At 33.9% G+C, this 18,441-nt stretch overlaps 1 protein-coding gene across 1 annotated transcript in view; it reads right to left on the reverse strand.

Moving 5' to 3' along the window:
• Window positions 1-4,008: 4,008 nt before the first annotated feature.
• The window catches only part of LOC131157041 (protein transport protein SEC24 C), a 103,054-nt gene continuing 88,621 nt past the window's right edge, over window positions 4,009-18,441 (reverse strand). Inside the window, exons 15-24 of the mRNA XM_058110884.1 lie at window positions 16,123-16,242; window positions 15,926-15,994; window positions 9,993-10,070; window positions 9,767-9,905; window positions 9,318-9,482; window positions 7,709-7,854; window positions 7,441-7,620; window positions 5,780-5,868; window positions 5,610-5,641; window positions 4,009-4,521 (exon numbers count right to left, since the gene is read on the reverse strand). Coding sequence (XP_057966867.1) covers window positions 4,415-4,521; window positions 5,610-5,641; window positions 5,780-5,868; window positions 7,441-7,620; window positions 7,709-7,854; window positions 9,318-9,482; window positions 9,767-9,905; window positions 9,993-10,070; window positions 15,926-15,994; window positions 16,123-16,242 — 1,125 coding nt within the window. The 3' untranslated portion in view covers window positions 4,009-4,414. The remainder of the gene's footprint in view (window positions 4,522-5,609; window positions 5,642-5,779; window positions 5,869-7,440; window positions 7,621-7,708; window positions 7,855-9,317; window positions 9,483-9,766; window positions 9,906-9,992; window positions 10,071-15,925; window positions 15,995-16,122; window positions 16,243-18,441) is intronic.

The raw sequence follows: 18,441 nt of genomic DNA on the forward strand, positions 1-18,441 counted from the left end.
ATAAAAATATGGGAAGAATAATAAAATTATAATATTTTTAACATAAAGGAATAGGCAAAGAATGAGCATGGGATGGGAGGTATAGGATGGGGATAAGGGTACATGTGGAAAAAATGGAAGTGTTTGCCGACAATCCCATTTAATTAAGTTTTAATTAATTTACTTAATTAATTATTATTATTATTTTTTTATTTTGAAATCATTATTATTATCATTGCTATTATTTTTAAGATATGTTTTAGTATGTTTTTTTTTAAAGAGAATTAAATTCGAATTTCGAAAGCTCATGTAGGCCACACATGGTCATGTGGGTCCCACACAACTTCGAGACCTGAGTGGATACTACGTAACTCCAGTAGTTCTCACACAATTTTACGAACCCTACACAGTTTCGGGACTCATGTGGCTCCCACACGGTTGCGTGACTCATGTGGATCTCGCACGATCTTGTGAGCCCCACATAGGATACCTATATTATTATTATTATTATTATTATTATTATGTCAGTCAAAACATTATTTTATATATATGTACTTATTTACATGTACAAACAGTGTCCACCCTATTTATTCTATGAAATTTCATTTTGACCAGGTCGACCTCTAGGGAGCTACTGAACCATAATTATCTCTGACCACTTGCTTATCTTTCTTAAGCATCAAACATGGAATCAATGATCCTAACAAAGAAACACTTTCGTTTTGATACTAATTAAATGACCATTATTATTATTCTACATTTTTAGGATTATTACATTTCTCAGTTATATTCTCAGTGGGAACAAAATATTTGAGAAACTAATAGATTAATTTAAATTTGACTATACCCAAGCATGCACTTATAATTGACAAAATCCGCAGCGAATTCCCTCAAGGTTGGAGAAACAGCCATTTCAAAATAATGTTTTGAGATTGTAGGAATAAGATAGGAAAAATACTGCAGATTAGAAAATGCTTCAAGGCATGTTACAATGTCGTTTTAAGTAAAACGTTATTTGCCCCTACCAGATCGGTGTGTATTGAGTAAGCAAATACGTTTTTAGAATACAATGAAGTTTAGAATATAATCTGATATCAGTTTGCATTATACACAAATGAAAACTGATCACAAACACCCTTAGAATAATATGAACAGATTTTATGAAATTCTATCTTTGCAGAAAATAGAATCCAGATTTGAAAAAATGAAATTTGTGGAAGCTTTATGTAAGTTATGCATTTTTCGTGGAGTTAACTTGGTCTTTATATAGACAAAATTATGCCTTTTTTTTTTTTTTTCTGAAAGATTGCATCTGTTCAAATTGTGAAGCATATTCGACCTGGTCGCACCCGGCATCGACTTGGTCAAGCCTAGTCTCGCCCCTGGTCGAGACTCTCAGGAATTCATGTTCAGTCGATGATACTATTGATCAAGTTGCACCGCTTGATCTAAAAAAATATAAGATTAGTTTTTAACCATCCGATCATGATCCTTGTCATTTATTAATGACTTTTCCTCTTCCATTTTTTCCAATATGGGACAAACCCACATAACAATAAATACTCCTCATAAATGTTTTAGAAAATTCATAAATGGAGGACTTCGAAAACCCATAAAATCTTATATTTTAGAAAATATTCCAACATGACCTTATTCTCATCTAGGATAACTCCTCAGTACCCAATTAAGGCTCAATTAAACCATAACTCATCCTTGCTTTTTATAGTCCATCCGAGGAGGGAATTTCGTGTGCATTTATTGGAGGGTCACATTTTTAGAGTTCACATTTCTTCACCATACTTTTTCCTACCATCTTGGTTTGGTGAAATGTTCACAACTATGAACAAAGGAAAATCTGTCCAGATTAAATAGGAAAGGAAGAGAGGAGGGAGAAGAAGAAGAACAAACAAGAAGGAAGAAGATTGAATATATAGAGGAAAGAGAAACAAAGAGGGAAGTTTTCCTACTTGAAATGAAATTGTCAACTAGCTATTCCACAACACACGTACAAGTCTTTAAAGAGAAAATAACAACGAATGCTCAAATTTCTATGAAATTTAAAAATTTTCCCTTTTCATTCATGGATGATTTCTTTGAATATAATCACATAAAAATGACATAAGAGGATAAGACCAAAATCACATTCTTACTTAATGGGGCACATCCTGCTACAAACGAAATTCATAACAAATCAAAATTTCTTATACACTAGTGTAACTTCATCTCTTTTAATTCCAAAAGCACAACATCATATATCATCACAACCATAAGCAATTGAAAGAATAAAATAGTAAAGTAGTAGCAACAATATCACCTTAGTATTATAAGCTTATCTAATTACCTCCAGTACAGATATTGTGAATATGAGTCTGTAGAAGCTTTTGAATTGAAGAAAAAGAAAAAGGAGAAGAGAAGGAAGCAATTGCCACACCATGATGAAGGAGAAAACAAATACAACCACAACAACCCCCTTGTTCTCCTTCTCCAATTAACTAAAACCCCATTGGAGAGTACTAAGGATAATCCTTGAATTGCTCGAACCAACATCGCCTCCGAAGAAGCAGCTGATAGCGAAGAGGTGCCCTCTTCCACTTGGAGGAGGGTATCAAAGAAAGCTTCCACAAATTCCCTAACTTGCATGTGGGATGATTGTGAATGAATTCACAAAAAAGATTGAGAAGAAAGAGAGAAAAAAAATCGCTTGCTTATTAGGAAAGCAAGAGGCAAAGCTCGAGAATGGAATCAAAAGGGACATCTCCTAAATACTTGAAGGGAAGAGTGCTTTAGGACTCTTTACATGATGTTTTTATTTGTATTCTTTTTCTAAAATAGCTGTTAAATAATCCGACAATAGAGCTCGAAAGTGAGGCAATGACATCTTTTAGGGATTCCAGATGTAAGGATGGTCTCCACAATGGTGGGGATTAGTCCAATATTAAAAATCTAAAATTAAATAAGCATGAAACAGTCTTAATTAATTGGCTGGTTAAAGCTATTTCTGTGCCGGAGTATACTATAACGAGTGATGAAGAAAATGATTCCACCTGGAAGAACTTGATTATAGTGACTGATGAAGAGAGAGCGCAAAGTGCAGTTTCCTTGATATTGGTATTTCAAACATCATCAACATTCTTTATTAAGTTCATAATTCAAACCAACCATCAATTACTAACAAACAATTGGGCTTGTCCATAATTAGAACACGTGACACAATACAACCTAAATGAACAATTAATCGAATAAAAGGATTTGAAATTTTAAAAATTAATTAAACTAATCGACTATCCTAAAAGAGCTGGTTGACAGCCTATCAAGCTATTGCCAACCTCTTCTTACGAGCACATGGTGAAAACACATATGAGAGAGAACCAATTGGCCATCCATAAATGACCAATCAACTGTCCTACAAAAATTTTAAGTATCTTTATTTTGACTAGGTTGTTGGTTCTATAATTGAAAAAAATAATAATAATAACTATAAACACTTTTCACCAAACAAAATCTTCAATCCAAACTAGCCCTTAAAATTTTTCAGAAACATAACCTAAACTATGTGCATGTCTTTAATAGTCTAACAATGCACGATTTCCTCAAAAAACATGAATATCAAGAACTTGCATCATTTCCTATCACAAGTTTAAAATATTAAAATTTACAGCTCGAATTTAAATTTATATTTACTTTGATGAAATAAAGTGTTAAAACAGAATTCCACTCAAATTCTGCAAATCAAAATCCAAAACTTTGAATCCATGCATACCCCAAACACAACATTAGTAATTCTGAACTATCAAACAAAAGATGAGATCATCCCTTTCTCTTCATTTTTACTACCACCACCACTACTACCCTCATCATCATCATCACCATATTCACCTACACAGATATGATATGCCCGCCTGGACTCCCCAAGAAAAAGCCCTCTTATCATTTATCAATATTTGCCATATCATCATGTGTTCTCAAAAGGGCCATCCACCTTGGTGAAATAGGGAATAACCCACCACATTAAAATGCAAAACAAGCGCATTTTGCAATGAATCATAAGTTATTTGATTAACAAACATGTTTATACATTTGTTATGCTATTAGAATACACAGGGAAACATGAACAAAAAGGAAGCAAGATGGACTTCCCCCTCCCTTCTCCAACAACAAAAAAGAGCCAACCTAAAATAAAAGCAGAAACAAAAATATATTTATAAGTAGACATTTTAGCTTATTGCCACTACTGACCTCTCTGAATATTTAACTATACCAGAACTAACAAAACCTCAAGTCACACCATCCAAATAAACACCGAGCTTAACCACAGAACTTGAACAAGGCCGCTCCAGTACTATAGTGTTTGAAGTATGACTTCACATCTGCTTGACCTCCCCCATGCACGAAGTTAAAAAACCGATAACTCAAAATCCAGAAAAGATCTCATTGATCACGCCATTTTGCTTTGTATCTGCCGATGGATGTGTACTAGAAACTCAACATAGGAGAGGCCACTTGGACTCTTGTCTTCTACCATGTATGAGAAGAACAACATTCCTGGCAAGAAAAGGAACAAATTCAATCACGCTTGTAAAAGTAATTCCATATCTTGAAAAGTCAGTCCAAGGAACTCTTTTTTGCCCAAAAAGTATCTTGATAATAGTGCTAAAACAGGGCAAACAACTGACTAAATATTCAAATATGCAATCCAGTTACCCCTTGCTTTAGCAGGAAAACATGGGCCATATATGGGGGAGTGGCCACTATCGAACAGAATGCTATGGGGCAGACTAGGCCCTTCAAGTGTCAAAATTGATAGAAAGGTCCAAATATATAGGACACTATAACCACCCCCCCCCCCCCCCCCCCCCCAAAAAAAAAAAAAAAAAATGCTCAACTTTCCATCCCAGGAAAAGAAAAGGCAACTAACTTTATATGAACAAATTTCCGAGCAGCTAAAGCTAATTCTGTATCAGGCAGCTTCCCAGTAGACTCCTGTTTAAATATCAAGGCTTGAAGGCAAAAATGAGGCCAAAGTCTATTTATTTATTATTTAAAAATGTTGGTTAAACTGCAAAATGTCCAATTGGAATTAAATGGCTATAATCAAAGAAGTTGGTATTTAGACCATACATGTGTTATTACCATGAAGTAAATAACAATGCAATTAATTTTTTTTAATGAATCCATAACAAGGAACAGACAGGCAATGACTTTCCAATTTTACCATAGGAATGTCAATTCTTATCCCTATTATATGTAGGACAGAATGACACAAACTGATTTGCATTTTTAAATTATTACATACTTATATAATTTTCAAAATATTTCATTGCATTCCACCTCATTCCTAGGAAAGGTATTTTGTGGACCAAACATAATGCCAAAAAAAAACATCATGCCACCACCCTTTTTATTTTATTCTCCTCTTTATGCACCAACTGCTAAATGCCCACTCTTCTATTTAATGGAAGGATTGAAATAAAAATAGCAAAATAATGAGAAAATGGAAATGTGTGAAGCTATAACTAGAAGCAAATTGGAAAATGCCCACTCTGTTATTTGACTTGATGATTTCCTCAATATTTGAATTGTTGACTTAAAATTCAATTAAAGGGGCAGGGGGGTGTTCCAACTAAACTAACCTGATGGGTCTCCCTTCTTGCACAATTTTAAGCTGCAAAAAAGCAAAAGATAATTAAAATAAAGAAATAGATGAAGAGATTTTTATATGTGCAGAAGAAATAATACAAAAGGATTATTTGACCTTGAAGAAATGTATGAAAAAATTGTGCAAAAACAAAACCAGTCATACCGTAGGTATGAGCATCTTTGGCGCCGTATCTCATTTACAACGTCATTCAGTGTCTTGGATAATGGATTGCCATATTGCTGCAGCACAAACTGGGCAGGCAAAAGAAGAAACAAATATGAAAGAAGAAATCACAACTTAAAACAAATTTGATGTGAATGTCACGAGCTAAGCTTGTTCAGGGCGTTATGCTTACTTGTGACCGCTAGTCTCATGTGCTTGGAATGGGTTTCCATCATGTAAATACTAGTGTAGGGTTATTTTCTACTAATAGTGTCTTTGTATGCCAAATAAGGCAGTATGACTCCTCGATCACTTTGATGTTTCCTAGTGTCAGGATGATAATTACATAAAAACCTCTTTAGGGGAGGGTGAGTGTTCATCAGTCATTGTAAAACTCACTAACTTTTGTCAACGTGTTTAGCCTACTTGCCTCCCTCGCTAAGCACACAATGTCAACAGAGGTGTTGTTAATGAATTACGTTTGCTTCGATATTTACTGTTTGGTTGCCATGGTTTTCATTAATTGATTACTGTTTCCGCTGCTATTTGAATAAATGTTAATGAAAGTGTTTCGTGGATGAATGTTGGTAAACGATAGGGTGGCTAGTTAAGCAAGAGTGCTTTAGTTAGCGCCGCACAGACCTTCACAAAGGTGTGAAAATAGTCGGATAGTAAATAAAGTTCAAATCTACCTCATCCTAAGTTCCAAACTATAGAAATAGAAAATTGCAAAATAAATTAAATATCATGATCTAGTTATTTAACAGAAAAAGGAAAAAACATATCTAACCACGCAAGATCTAGAGTGGCTAATAAAAAATTAAAAACAAATCTGAGCTGTCCTGCTTTGTGACTCACATGCAGGTTATAGAAAGAATGCTTGGTTAGATGGTTTCTCTCTACTGCACTAGCTCTAGAGCATATATTGCTTTGAGCCCTTACCTTTTCTCTTTAGTGATTAATGAACTCACAAGGAGTATCCAAAATGAGATCCCATGGTGTATGTTGTTTGCATAAAGTTAAAGCAGGTTGGTAAAATGGATGAGTGCTTTGGGCATGCTGCATGAGCAACCTAGATGGTTTGGGCATCTACAACACAGCCAAATAGTGCACTAGTGAAGAGTGAGCTAATTGCTATTACTGAATAGTGGAAGGGAGCTAAAATAACATGGAATGAGATAGTGAAGAAGGATTTTAATGGCTCTTAAACTGTTCGAAGAAAATTCCCTTGATCATGTGAATTGGCAGAAAAGGATTCATGTATATGACTCCACCTAGTGGCACTTATGGCCTGGTCTTTTGTTGTTGTTGTTGTTGTTGCATACGCTTTATTTATTATATTGTATTGCAGACATTGTAAAAATGAAACTTCTATTTCATGTTCAACTGGGTACGACAAAAGCGTGACTCATAAAAAACGCTTATATGATTATAATATATGTTTGTCTAATAGGTAAGCATGCGTGCAATGCCTTTCAAGTGATGGAAACTGGCCTCCCCTGCAGGAACCAAGGAGATGTTTATATTATATAAGACTTTGGTTCTAACGGTTTTCACCTTGGAGAGTTGCCAAACCAGTATTCATGAAATGAAATTACATTCTAATGGTTCTAATGCTAGAATTAAAAGGAAGCCGTGTCAAATAACTGAAAGAAAATTACCTGAGTGGGAATTTCATCAACAGAGGAAATGCCAAACAGCTGTTGCAAGACAATTGGATCTGCAGAGTTACCAACATATATTAAGCCATCCTCACCATTCTCAAGAAGGTAGATTCCCGTGTCGTTCACATGTTCACTGGAAAGTGGAATTGTTGTGGGTATAAGAGATCCATCACCCTCCTGAATATTCAGCAGAAGCAAACCAAAATTATTTTAGGAGCATGTTATAAACCATAGTTAAAATATATCCAGTTGACACTATTCATACTTTTGAGTTAAGATTGTGGATTGCAAACATCCTAGGGTAGACCAGCGGAATCACCAATGGAGTTGAAAGAGAGGAGACATAATTAATCCAAAACGAACGGTCATCTATTCGCCCATCAGTCCGCAAGCCAGTGCTTTTGACCAATGCTGTAAAATTTTTTACAAAAAAAAAAAAAAAAAAAACCATATGATAATAGAAGAAAGACTCAAAAAATTAAAGAAGCTCACTTCTGATTTCTGACAAGGAGATATGCTCATTAAAGAAAATATCATAGGTTTACTATCTTGTCATGCAAGCCTAAGGTAAAAAAAAAAAGAACAATAAATAGGTTTTTCTTTCCTTTTTCTTTTTTTTTTTTAATTATTTCATTTTTTTTTTATATTTCACTTGGTTAAAATTGGTGTACAAGATGAACCAGTTCTTTTAAATATTTTACAGGCGACACTGGTAAAAATATATATTCCAGTCCTTTTTAAGGATTTGTCGCAGCATTCCCTATGAGCAACGTGCCCAAGATCAACATATACATTCCAGTCCTTTCAAATTATAGCTGATGATACACCAAGAACTTGACTCATCTACAAAGATCAAGACACAAAAATGTCACTAGAAATTCCACGGTGCAAAAATTGCTCGAACTTAACTGTACAACAAAAGCTTGCAGTTTCAACTCAGCAGTCAAGGGACTATCTTTTATGCAATTTTTTGAGAGTTCCAAAATTAGGACATTCCAATTCAAATTCAACTTTTATTCCCAGAGAGAGAGAATTATAGTTAAAATGAAAAAAAAATTTAAGAACCACCACCAAGCATATACAAGTGTTAGTTAATATATTATCCTTGATGGTTCAATTTAAACATTTAAAAATGAATATGCAATAATAATCAAATACTTGCCTTATCATTACTATTAATAGAAGCAATGTTTTCTCTATAGCAAATAAGTAACTTCATACTTTTCATTTCACCAATTTATGAAATTAAACATAAATCTTACAAACTGAAATCCAATGGGTAGAGCGAAGAGTTTCTAAAACAATCACTACGAAACCTCCAGCAAAAAAAAAAAAACGAGATAATTACTGTAAAATACAAAAAGAAATGCGTTTGTATTAAACAAGTAAATATGCAAAGATAACACTAGCACCTTTTTTATTTAGAATTTTAATAAGGAATAATAAAAAAGAAATAAGAAAACATTTGTGGTTGCTTAACTACATTTAAGGTGTAGATTTAAACACTAATTGGAGTTATACTAACAAGAGCGCCAAGATTGATTTTTTATGAATATGAAAATAGCTCAAGGAATTCAACAGCTTAAATTGCTAGCAAATGTAATATAAGGAGGGCAGGTAATGGAACAAGAAGACATCCTCAACCATGACAAAAACAACAAAAATGGCAACATTGACATACTTGTCACCAACTCTCCTCATGTTTTCTGCTCCTTTTATGACTTGAATTGAAGTATTCAAACAAAGTTAAAAAAGTCTTCCCAAAATGCCAAATTTTTTAAGATATTAAAGAAACATAACAATATTAAGTCCTCAATATCCATCACATTTATTTTTAGCTCAATATGTAAAAATATTGTGCACAAGAAATATACCAAGGGTGTATAAAGGAAGAAGCTTGAGTGCTTCTGGAAGAATAAGTTGTCCAGAAGAAGATACTGTTGCACAGAATTTACGATAAGAATGCAGAATGCTGATACAAAGGCTTGTCACTTGATCTCTCACTTGCACAAGTGGATTGGAAGGAATTTCAATTGCCGCTGCAAAGGGAGCAAGCAGAAAAGTCAGTAATCATCACTGGAAAAAATTAATAATGATATCCTGCAATCTTTGACTAATTGTCACATAAGAATCCATGCAAAAAAAAAAAAAAAAAATGTTTTTTCTGCCAGTATGGCTGGACTTGCAGGGAAGACCATGCTCTGGCGAAACATTACTATTTTACAGTTTTGGAATGAAAGAGTAAGTATAGCTACAAACTGAGTGAATTTGGTCAGGGTATGTATATTGGACAGAGTGACCACATTAACATAGAATTAACTACCTTGCTTCAAAAGACATGCAAATTGAGTATCCAGGTCCGCTGAGCGGAACAGATTACTTAGCATACTTGTGCAAGGCAGAGATAACGTAGAAATTCGAATTCTTCGTTGGCCATACACGGTGGTGTAAAGAAGAGCACACTGGGAATAAAATATTGAGAATGTTAGAGCAGTCAGTCTATCATATTGAACAATAAAAGAAACAGCATAGACATTAGTATTTTGTACCTGAAATGTGCATTCTGAGCCATCCTGCAGCTTATCATCATGTTTTAAGGTCACCAATATAGTTTTGTCACAGTCAATCTGCAAAAGTGCAAGACTTGGTTACAAATAAACAAAATTAACCAAAATATATGAAATCAAAATTAGCCAAATTCTACTTTAAAAGGAAAAAGAAAAAGGAAAACTTTGCAACAGATGCAGAAGGGGGTAAAGCAGAGAGCAAAACACAAGAGTTTGTTACTAAAAAAATAAGAAAAAAAACTAATCAAATTTAAAAAATAACATGAAAACTATGCAACACATTCAAGAATATGCATATGCTACCTCAAAATTGATCTAAACCATTATTCATTCTTACACTAAACCATTGAAATAAGAAACTAATTACACAGGACATATCCACTCCTATCTATCATAGAGTTCCAGAAAAGGTCATGTTTTCAGCATAGAAAATTAGGTAATATCCAAAGCCTAGCAACCTTTTGATTGCAGGTTGAAGGCTTTACAGTTTACACACTTGCAATCATTACACTGTTCAAAACACCTTTAGATCAACCTTAAACGACAATATATGTGCAACTTGGGCTCCATTTGGTACTGTTGTAGTCTGTAGCAACCTCAATTTTTGCTATGTACTATGGCCCAACTAGATTCATTCTCCCCCATTCAACTTGCTTCCTAATCTAGGATTCAGTTCATCAGCTCACCCCTGTTTCAAGTATCACCCGTTGCCTTGTGGAATCTCTCAGGAAAACCACCAATGACCCATCAATCACACTGCCCATGTGATTCAGGCATTACATAGAGACTAAAATACTACAATTTCCTAATAGAAATATCCCAAGATGTAAAAAAAATTTCTAGGTCCAGTGTCCAACACAAATAATTGAAATTCAACTCCAGAGAAAAAATGGTACATATAGGAGGCCCAATACAGGCCACACTGCTTGGGAAATAAGAAAACTAATTTTAGAAACCTAAATAAACAAAGGGTCTGTTTGGTAACCATTTTGGTTTGTTTGTTTCTGTACAATGAAGCAGACTATGAATACATGTTTGTTTATGTTGGTATATACTGTCACTTTCTGTTTCTGTTGTCTATTTTTGTCAGCAAAAAAGCTCAAAACGAGATTTACTTTTCAATTGTTTTGGCAACTTGTTGCTAGTATATTTTAATATCCAGAATTAACTTTTTTTTTGGGGATTAAATCACTGATGCTACATATATTTTATAATTAATTTAAAAAAAAAATGAACAAATGGATTTGAAATATAATTAAAACAAAAATGTTAAAAAAATCAAAAAAATACAAAAAATAATAATAATATCCATTTACTAAATATTTTTAATATTTTTTAATTGTCATGTACAGTAAGATTGTACATGAAGGGGGAGTTTTGAAATATAATAATAAAGTTATATTATTGTAGTAATTTTTATTTTTTATTACAGTATTTTTAATTTGTATTGTCTAGTACTTCTATTATTTTAATCATTTTTTAAATTGCTATTTTGTTCAAAAATAAATAAAAATGAGCATTTGTTGAATCAAAGTTCTAAATTGCTGGTTTCTGATTTTTTGTTCCTGTTTTTGGTTTCTAGATTTTTATTTTTATTTTCCTTTTCATAAGTTTTGATAGTGAACCAAACAGCCCATAAATTACTGCTTTTCTAAATGGAAATATCCTAAGATCTAAAAGTATTAATTTCTCTCAATTTGGGGAAATAAATAAATAACCCAAATTCCACTTTAAAGTGGACACACACGTTAGCTCAAGCGCATTCACAATCTGATCATCAGTACAGCTCACCTTAGTCTTTAGGCTCTGCTTTTGAATCTTCACAATCTCAATCAATGTTTTAGAAGGCTCAATCAAAGCTCGCCTTGAGGCTTGCTCCAAAACAAAGCATTAAACGCTTTGCATAGTTGTTAGAGTCTTACAATTTGTGATTTGCATCGTGCAGTTTGTTTCCACCCAAAGTCGATTTGAAACTCACAATGATAACCAAAAAAGAAAACTGAATCAATTGATCACCTCCTGAATCTAACAAAGATCTGAATCAACTGATTCACACAATTCTGAACCTACAATCAGACTCAACTGGGTTAAAACACAAAAACTGCCTTTCTTTCTTTTTACTGTTTTTTTACATGATTGCCCTCCATTCCTTCTCTATGTTGGTTTTGTGCTGAGAAATAGGAGAAAACAGAACTTTAGGTCTTCTATTGCCTTCACAAAACCATTTTCACTCTTGGAGGAGAATAGCATTCTGGTAGGGGCAGAACACTGGGCTAAGGCAATCATATTTCATTGCATTGTTAAGATCATAATTTAAAACCTAGACTGGACCGCCGTCCAACCTCCAGGTGATGTTACTGAACCAGAAATGTGATGAACTGGTTCTCGACTCTTCAGATTGAGATTTTCATTCATATTTTGAATCTCTATTTAACAACTGACAGTCTACCAAATCCCAAAAAGGCCAATGCATCCTTACACTGAAGCATGTGCTTGCACAAAAAGCACGCCTTTTGCACCTTCTTAGTCGAGGCCTACACATTTTAGGTGTGCTAATCTCAAGCTAGATTTGGCTATAAAATTAAAACTGCGCGTTTATATTAAGGTATGCCCTAATATGGGTTGAGCATTACACATGAACCTCAACATTTTCCAAAATAATTGAGAGTTTAATCTTTGATCATGAAAATCAATGTTTTAAAAGGCTCAATCAAGGCTTGCCTCAAGACAAGGCATGCCTAAAATGCCTAGAGGCTCAATCTGAAATACCATATCCGGAAAAGGCTAACGTTAAATACTAAGGCTTATGCATTTGTACAAAAGGAATGCCTTTTGTGCTTTCATAATTGAGGCTTACGCATTTTGGGTGTGTGATTCTCAAGTTAGATTTGGCTATAAAATTTTAACTACATGCTTATATAGAAAGAAATCATAATATGAGTTGATATCTAAAACTCTTTAGCCACAACCTTTCCAAAATAGACAAGAGTTATAACTTAGATCTTGAAAATAATTTGAACCTTGCAATGATACAACTATCGATTGTTATGATTTATGTAATGAATTCAAGTAAGCATTTTTTGAATGGCCAAACAAGCACTTTACAAATTATATTTGACTTTTCTCTTTACGTTTTTTCTTTATTTTTATAAAATATATGAAAATTATTTACATATTTTTATCTAAAAATAAAATTCTCAAAAGGCTTATGCCTCGCCTATTAAAGTTAAAATGCTTCGCCTTTCGCCTTTCCCTTATAAAGCATTGATGAAAATTATTTGCATCTCATATGATGCATCCTCATAGGGCAATTGTGATAAGAGCGTCCCTTCTGCCCATAGTCATAGCAATTACTTGGAAAGTGTTCAACCCACTTTGAATCAGGTGGCCTAGTAGGGGCAGGAACTGGTTTACATGGAATTTTCTTACAAGTATCCTTAATATTTTTCTTTTGTTCTCTAAAATTCTAGCAAAGGCAGTGGCATAGTTAAGGTTTTAGGATGCTCAATGTGCAATCCTTAGCAAAGTCTCCCAATGTACTAAATAATAAGTTTCTCTTCATAAAAATGAGCAACCAAGTGTGAAAGTCAAAGCACTTGTGGGCATCAATATCTCAATCATGTTCAGCCAATACACACAGCCTGAAATATATCTCACACTCGTAACTGAAATGAATTTTTCTTGAGCCATATGTCTCATAAGATTCCATTAATGATTGGAGCTTGCCTCTGAAGTCAATGCTGATGAATGAAACAATGCCACCAAATACATGTCAAACATTAGAGACACATAATACTTATATCAACAATTTCTTTCAATCAAACAACCCAATAGGTCGAGATATTTTCACTTTTACTGAACCAGCAGTATAACGTATCTGTTTAACCCTCTTCTGTGTGCACAAGTGATCCTCATTCCACAATCTGGCTTGCTATAAGCTTTCACTGGAGTCGGCACATTGTTATGGACATGAATAAGATTTGGGATGCTGGAAGGTACATCAGTATCTACAACTTCCTTTTGTTATTGATCCAGACTAATAGTTTTTTAAGAGTAGAAATCCTGCACTTGAAGATAAAATTTTTGGTTGAACTTGGAGAAATTTTTATTTTGACAAGTAACAGCATGACAGTTAAGAGAAGCTGACTGAGAGGTTAATTCTCAGATCTGCTACCCTGCACATTCCTTCAATTGAGCTACTTTATGAGCAATCATATCAGACTAGGGGTGTAAGACAAACTGGCATGCAAGGTACTTGGCTCAACTCGCTCTATAATTCAACTCGATTCTACTTGAGCTCAAGCTACTTGAGTAGCTTAAAGAGTGGAGTTTGAGCTAAGCAATACTAATCCCAAGCCTAACCAAACCTAATTGCATTTTTACTATCTTTATATTATATATGAGTGATATATATATATATATATATCTCATATATTTATTACATACTTTATACATTGTATTTAATATTGTTGTATAATCAAATTGAACTCAAGTTTTAAGAAATTGCACTTGAGCTCGGTTGAGGTTGACTTCAAAAGTTTTGAGGTCGACTGACTTCGAGTTGAGTTTGAGCTCAAATTTTGAGTCAACCCGAGTTCGAGTATCACAATGTGTAATCGAATGCAACCCTAGATCAAACTCATACTATGTCACCCATTTTTTTTTTCCCTCTTTGGATGGTTCGGGCCTTGTTTTGACTAGATCTGTGGTAGGTTAAAATTGAAGAGGTGGATCATGGGCTGAGGCTTAGGTTATAGTGGGATCAAAATAAGAGATGTGTGCTGCATTTAGAATAAAAAAAGAAATATGACTAACAATTTTACATAACCTAAGGCAGAGGGTGGGTTTCATATTCCCATATTTTCGGGTAATCTTGAACTCATGCAACATAGGATTACCAAGGTGCTCCCCAGCATTGGTATCCAATATTCCAGAGGCCAAATTTGTAGGAATCCTCCAAGGTAACCTGAGCCAAACACGCTAAGTTCCACCAAAACTTCATTGAGTTGCATGAAAATTTTATGAGTGAATTAGCCATGCAGGGCAGGCTGCAAAAAACATATACACTTCACTTTCCCTTTTTAACACACATACCCAAATCCATATAATAGCTACAGTATAAATAACTAGAACATCTCGCATAATACGCAATCATAGTTGATAAAGAATCATCAGCCAAAATCAAACAAAAATGGTGTTGGTACAGTGGGAGAGCAATCAACAAAAAAATTAGAGGGGAGGAAATGGAAGAACCCAGAAAACCTATATATCAGGAGCAAAAATATAATATAAAAGGCATGAAAAACTAAACCAATTCAATGAATTTTATACATATAGGTAATTTTGGAGAGGCAATTAAATGATTGATAAAATATCACTACAACAATAAATAAATAAATAAATAACAAGTATCACAACTCAAAATCTCATTCAATCGATACATATACAATGCACAGGTGTTGAAAAAAAAAATGCCAACTAAAAATTTCAACACTTAGCTCGAAATGCACAACTTGAACAAGAGACTACTTGGTAACAGTTATTCAGCTTCACTGGTTCAAGTGTCAACGTTGCATAATTTTAAAACCAAAGTGAAGGAACATTGCACCATATGTCGCATCATTTATAAAACCATAAAAGTTCTATTTTGGAAAAGATACTACAATGCATATATATTCCATGTTGAGTTCAAAATTAGAAAATTAACAGCATAAAAATTGAAAATTAAGAGAATATTCGTATAGAACTATTTTAGTTATTCAATGAACAGCCCTCCCAGATAATTCATATTTTATGCTTGAAACATAACTTCAGTGCTAGTGGAAGCCAACAAATCCATAGTTCAACATCACAAAAAATTTGTCAAAAGCAGAAGATTGATCGGTGCCATTCAAATAAGTAAACCATATACAAACCCCAGGTAAATCCACATCTGTGGGAATGCGTTTGCAAAAGTTTCCTGAGTACTCTTGAACTTGAATACCCTGGAAAAAAAGGAAAATAAATTAAAATAAATAATTAATATTTAAGGCTACAAAAGAGTGGATATCATATTTGAGCAAGGAAATGAGCAACAAAATGTGAGAAACAAAAAGTATGTGTAGAAACTTGCCTGGCTGCATCTTACACGCATCACTGCCTCAAATCCTTGGGGCCTTGTGATGTTCCATCTAAGATCATTGTAAAGCTTGGCAGGATCAGAAAGAGCTGAGAAGGGGTAATAATAATATATCTGCAAGAAGAATGGCAATCATCAAAATTCAGAGCCCTATACTAGTAGGATGCATTTCTAGGTCAAAAGTGAATAAGCAGGACACATAGCTAAGGAAAAACAGGGTCCAACAATAGGAGACTTCATGATCATTATGGTGAAGTCCTATTTTAGTCATCTAGAAGAGAGGAGGATGGAAAATTTGTCCTTTTGATTGTAAACATCTTATTGCCCTCTTAGACTGTCAAAAGTTTCTCTTAGTGGTCCTTAGGCTATGTACAATCACCTACTCAACCTTTGGGCATTACTTTACCAACCCAGGGGAAAAAACAAAAAAACAAAACAAAGGATTCCAGATATCCGCATTTTGGCACACTGACCCCATGTGAATTTGCACAGAGAGGATGTGCATCAGTTTCTAACCAAACTTAATGATATCAGGTTTAAAATGATGAATACGTGTGAATGGTAATTCAAATCCCCTCAAACTTCAGAGGCCTAACAGGTTCAATTCAGTAAGATAGGCAACTCTTTCATTTTCTTTGACAGACGTATTGTGCAATTTTTGACTATTACTAGCTTTAAAGCAACTCAAGAAACACTCATACCGCACCAAGCAATAAAAAAGTAAGAAGCAAGCATGGAAAATTGTTCAAAGCATGATCTTTTGCTACCCTTAACTTTAAAGTTTGACAAACTCAAAAGAAGTTTCCGTAATCTTAAAAATACAAAGAAAATACGACTATGCAAAGCAATGCCTCATGTTGCCTATGCTTGATGTTTTTATCATAATTTTTCTAGTTCTTAATATTGTCAAGTGGAGCCAATTTCATGTGAAACTATACACAAAGGGGTTCCCAACAGGCTCAATATTTTCCCAAATATGATGAGATATGGGCCCGCAAGGTAGGCTGTCCATACAGTAAAGGGAATCCCATGATTTTTAGTAGCAGATATTCAATGCATTTTACTGTCGCTCCTTTTTATCAAAAACTTCACCAGATAAAATTTTTATTCTTACAGTTTTGACAGCTTCTAATTATAGAATATAGCCTTTCAAGTAGGTTGCAGATTTATTTGTTCATGAGGAAGCAATATAAATAATATATACTACAGATAAATTTTTATAAATAACTTCAAAAGTAAGGTTCTTTTAGCTCTTATCCAAAACTGAATGTTTCACACCCTTAATGCAGCATCCATACTGATATACATAAGATAAGTTTTGTTTTAATAACAAAAGAAAAGATTTCATTAATAGGAAAGAATTTACAAAGAGGAGATAAGACACTCATCAAAATTCTGGAGCAAAGCAGAGAAAAGAAACTAAAAGAAAAATGAAAAAAAAAAAAAAACAAGGAAAAATCAAATCAACAGATTCCTCCAATCTCACTGAACTTCTGTAAAGCTAACTCCCTAATAGCACCCAAAACCACAAAGAGGTCAAGTATTGAATCTTTTCCCAAAACAGCTGCAAATACAATTTTTTCCCCAAAAAGATCCATGGTTAAGCTCCAACCATAATCCCCCTGGCATTGCAAAAATACGACAGTTCCGAAGTACAGCCCCTATCCTTCCAACATAATATAAGTTCCTTTACCTACATCATGAATGCAACAATTTAAACCATGTTTCCCTACAGTTTGAGCTACTTCACTGGGGATTTTCATAGTTTTGAACACTTACAAACTAAGTCTCCACATCTATTAATGAAAATAAAACATATACATTTAATTTTCATATTTATTTATATGGTAAGGAAAAAATTTTATGATTCTCAATACCCTCATATCCCCTTCTGATACCAACCACTAGCATCTTCGTGGCACAAATATCTTTCACTCAGAAAGACAGCATGCTAAATTAAGTCACTGAATTATATTAAGGCTTTAGGCAGTTAATCATATACCAAAGCAATCCTTCCCTCTCGTTGACAGATAAGAATAATCCTAAACAGCACCAAAAAGGACCAACTCAGGAAATGTGAGTATAAAGAGCAATAAATCATCTTCCCACAAGCATTACACCATCCAAAAACTGTCCCAAAAAGACAGGTATTCACAAGTTTGCTAATGCCATAATCCAAGAAATTTAGAACTTGATTTGTTAAATAGGAAGATCCTGATACCTTAATTGAGGTTTCCATGTAACAATAAATAAAGAAAAAAGAAAGATAACAAAAGTTGTTCAACCGAATCAACACATTATTGAGACTTGATG

Source organism: Malania oleifera, chromosome 6 (genome assembly GCF_029873635.1).
Source record: "Malania oleifera isolate guangnan ecotype guangnan chromosome 6, ASM2987363v1, whole genome shotgun sequence".
NCBI classification, from domain to species: Eukaryota; Viridiplantae; Streptophyta; class Magnoliopsida; order Santalales; family Ximeniaceae; genus Malania; species Malania oleifera.